General features: G+C 49.9%; 1 protein-coding gene across 1 annotated transcript in view; it reads left to right on the forward strand.

Moving 5' to 3' along the window:
• The window catches only part of DRAXIN (dorsal inhibitory axon guidance protein), a 29,295-nt gene extending 25,687 nt beyond the window's left edge, over positions 1-3,608 (forward strand). Inside the window, exon 7 of the mRNA XM_032300399.1 lies at positions 2,731-3,608. Within this exon, the coding sequence (XP_032156290.1) occupies positions 2,731-2,843 (113 nt within the window). The 3' untranslated portion in view covers positions 2,844-3,608. The remainder of the gene's footprint in view (positions 1-2,730) is intronic.
• The last annotated feature ends 674 nt before the right edge of the window (positions 3,609-4,282 follow it).

Consider the following 4,282-nt stretch of genomic DNA (forward strand, 5'->3'; position numbering starts at 1 on the left):
AAAAAAAAAAAAAAATTAGCCAGATGTGGTGGCACTCACCTGTAGTCCCAGCTGCTCCAGAGGCAGACACAGGAGAATCGCTTGAACCCAGGAAGCGGAGGGTGTGGTGAGCCAAGATAGCACCACTGCACTCTAGCCTGGGCAACAGAGCAAGATTCTGTTTCAAAAAAAAAAAAAAAAAAAGAAGAATATGCAAATGAGTCCTGCAGTTGTTTTAGAAAGTATAGACAGAAGTGGGCACTGGAGGCCAGACGGGTTGGTTCATGCTTATAATTCCAGCACTTTGGGAGGCTGAGGTGGGTGGATCACCTGCGGTTGGGAGTTGGAGATCAACCTGACCAACATGGAGAAACCCTATCTCTACTAAAAATACAAAAACAAAGAAAAAAATTAGCTGATCATGGTGGCGCACACCTGTGGTACCAGCTACTTGGGAGGCTGAGGCAGGGAGGATCACTTGAGCCCAGGCGGCAGAAGTTGCAGTGAGCTGAGATCTTGCCACTCACTCCAGTCCCGGCGACAGAGCAAGACCTTCTCCGAAGAAAAGAAAAAAGAAATGGAGGCCAGGCGCAGTGGCTCACAGCTGTAATCCCAGCACCTTGGGAGGTTGTGGCAGACAGATCATTTGAGGCCAGGATTTCATGACCAGCCTCCCCAACATGGGGAAACCCCATCTCTACTAAAAAAGTACAAAATTAGCTGGGTGTGGTTGCTGTATGCCTGTAATCCCATCTTCTTGGGAAGCTGAGGCAGGAGAATCACTTGAACCCAGGAGGCAGAGGTTACAGTGACCCAGGATGGTGCCACTGCACTCCAGCCTGGGTGACAAGAGTGAAACTCCGTCTCAAAAAATAAAAATTAAAAAAAAAAGCAGTGGAGAGCCATGGAGGTTTTGCAGGGAACGGCAGAATTTAAGCCACTTTAAAAAGTTACTAAACATTTTCCTTTTCAATTTTCCAAAATTATAGACTTTTTAATTGAATTTATGTGTGTATTTTATTTTTAAATTTTTTTGAGGCAGCGTCTCACTGTGTTGCCCAGGCTGAAGTACAGTGGCACAATCAAGGCTCACTGCAGCCTGGAACTCCTGGACTCGAGGGATTCGCTGACGTTAGCCTCTTCTGTAATTGGGACTACAGGTGTGTGCCACAATGCTTGGCTAATTTTTACATTTTTTGTAGAGATATGGGGTCTCCCTATGTTGCTTAGGCTGGTCTGGAACTCCTAGGCTCAAGCGATCCTTCCACTGCGGTCTCTCAAAATGCTGGGATTACTGGTGTGAGCCACCACACCCTGTGGACTTTATTTTTTGAGCAGTTTTCTAGAAAAATTGCACAGACTGTGGCGTTCTCATATACCTTCTTTGCCCCTGCATGTAGTTTCCCCTATTAATAACATCTTGCAGCTGGACGCAGTGGCTCATGCCTGTAACAGCACTTTGGGAGGCTGAGGCGGGTGGATCACCTCAGGTCAGGAGTTCAAGACCATCCTGGCCAACGTGGTGAAACCCCATCTCTACTAAAAATACAAAAAATTAGCCAGGCGTGGTGGTAGGTGCCTGTAATCCCAGCTACTTGGAAGGCTCAGGCAGGAGAATTGCTTGAACCCAGGAGGCGGAGGTTGCAGTGAGCTGAGATTGCACCATTGCACTCCAGCCTGGGCGACAGAGTAAGACTCCGTCTCAAAAAAAAAAGGAAAAAAGAAAAGAAAAATCTTGCCGTCCTGTGGTACATTTGTTTTGCTTTGTTTTTGAGACAAAGTCTTGCACTGTTGCCCAGGCTGGAGTGCAGTGCTGCCATCTCAGCTCACTACAATCTCCGCCTCCCGGGTTCAAGTGATTCTCCTGCCTCAGCCTCCCGAGTAGCTGGGATTACAGGCGCCCACCACCACGCCTGGCTAGTTTTGTACTTTTTTAGTAGAGACAGGGTTTCACCATGTTGGCCAGGCTGGTCTCAACTCCTGACCTCAAATGATCTGCCCATCTCCACCTTCCAAAGTGCTGGGATTACAGGCATGAGCCACCGCGCCTGGCCTCCTGCGGTACATCTGTTGCTTGACGAACCAATAGTGATAGATTACTGTTACTAACTGAAGTCACCGTGTACGTTAGGGTTCACTGTGTGGTGCATTCTATGGGTTTTGACAAATGCATGCCATGTCCCATCATTACATGTGACACAGAATATTTTCACTGCCCTGAATCCTCCCATGCTCCTTCCATGTTCATTTCTCCCCTCTCCCAGAGGAATGAGTCTTTTAAGCTCAATGGGGCTGCCATGAGGAGACTGGTGGGTTGCAGGACAGAATAAAAGAGCCAGGGGAGGCTGGGCGTGGTGGCTCACGCCTGTAATCCCAGCACTTTGGGAGGCCGAGGTGGGAGGATCACAAGGTCAGGAGTTCAAGATCAGCCTGGCCAACATGGTGAAACCCCATCTCTACTAAAAATACAAAAAAAAATTAGCCTAGCATGGTGGCACATGCCTGTAAATCCTAGCTACTCAGGAGGCTGAGGCAGGAGAATTGCTTGAACCCAGGAGGTAGAGGTTGCAGTGAGCTGAAATCTTGCCACTGCACTCCAGTCTGGGCGACAGAGTGAGACTTCTTCTTGAAAGGAAAAAAAAAAAAAAGAAGAAGGCGGGAGAGAGCTGGCAGGCCCAAGAACATGCAGGAGAAGGAATGGGAGGACTCCAGCCCTCTGCGACTCTGACCTCCTTGCCTCCCTTCTCCCAGGGCTTCGCTGCTATGCCAAATTCCACCGGAACCGCAGGGTTACACGGAGGAAAGGGCGCTGCGTGGAGCCCGAGACGGCCAACGGCGACCGGGGATCCTTCATCAACGTCTAGCACCCCGCGGGACTGGGGACTGAGCCCCGGAAGTTTGCACAAGCTGGGCGATTTGTTTGTAACTAGCAATGGGAGATCAAGTGGGGGAACGGATGGCTGAGGCTGCAGACTCAGGCCTAGGACACTCAACCCCAGGAGGGGAGCCGCCCCGCGAACGACCTGGATGGGTGCCCAGCAGCCGGCCCGCAGCACCTGCACACCCACAGTCTGGATTCACGCAGCCTCCATCCCGCGTGTCCTGTTCTCCTTGATGGTAATGCCGAGAGTGCCCTCTACTGTCCGATTCCAGCATTGCAACAGCTTCAGGTTCAAAACCAAGGGGCGTTTTTGAGCGTGGAAAAGAAATTTAAACTTCCCGAAAGTAGGTCCACCGGCAGGAGATGAATATGGAACACCTCCTATGTACTGTGTAATCTCCAAGGCCCTCAGCACAGTGCTAAGCCCTGGATTACTTTATCTCATTGAAGTATCACAACGACCTTTTCAAGTAGGTATTATCACCATGCCACAGGTGAGGACACAGAGGCCCGCTGGAGTTGTTTGACTTGACTTGTCCAGGGTCCCAGGTCAATGCTTCTCAAACCTGAACATGCTAAGAGTAACCTGGCGGTCCAGTTAAAAATGTATATCTGGCTGGGCATGGTGGCTCACCCCGTAATCCCAGCACTTTGGGAAGTGACGTGGGTAGATCACCTGAGGTCAGGAGTTCCAGACCAGCCTGGCCAACATGGTAAAACCCCATGTCTACTAAAAATACAAAAATTAGCCAGGCGTGGTGACATACGCCTTTAATTCCAGCTACATGGAGGCTGAGGCACCAGAATCGCTTGAACCTGGGAGGTGGAGATTGCAGTGAGCAGAGATGGCACCACTGTACTCCAGCTTGGGGGACAAGAGTGAAACTCTGTCTCAAACAAAAAAAAAAAGACACATCCAACTCAGTGGGCTCTGTGCTCTAACAAGCTCCCAAGTCATGCGATGCTGCTGGTCCAGGGATCTCACTGAGAGGTCCCAGGAACATGGCAGAGCAAGGAACTGAACCTGGGTCAAGGCTGTCCAGCTCCAAGGCCCATGTTCTTCCCTCTCCACAACCAAGAATTTCTTCCAGATCCACCAAGCCTTTTGGCAAGAGAGGATCGCACCCTGGTAGTCCCTTCTTCTGTAGCTGGAATAACTTGACAATTCTCTGCCTTCCCTGGACAAAGGTGTATCATGTTTAAAAACAAAACAAACTGGACCTTAAGCACGTACTTGCTTGCAGGAATAAGTTGGGGAGATTGATCCCTGTGGTCTGATAGCTGACATCCTGGGATATGAAGTGTTTGGGGAAAAGAATCGTGTTGGACTCTATAACCCTATGGTCCTGCTCATCCAGTCCTGGGATGGGCATGTTACAGTTTTCTGGAGAGCTTCCACCCCAGAGGTTCTGATGTAAGCAT

The sequence above is a fragment of the Sapajus apella genome, unplaced genomic scaffold (genome assembly GCF_009761245.1).
Source record: "Sapajus apella isolate SASKATOON/1434 unplaced genomic scaffold, GSC_monkey_1.0 scaffold43, whole genome shotgun sequence".
NCBI classification, from domain to species: domain Eukaryota; kingdom Metazoa; phylum Chordata; class Mammalia; order Primates; family Cebidae; genus Sapajus; species Sapajus apella.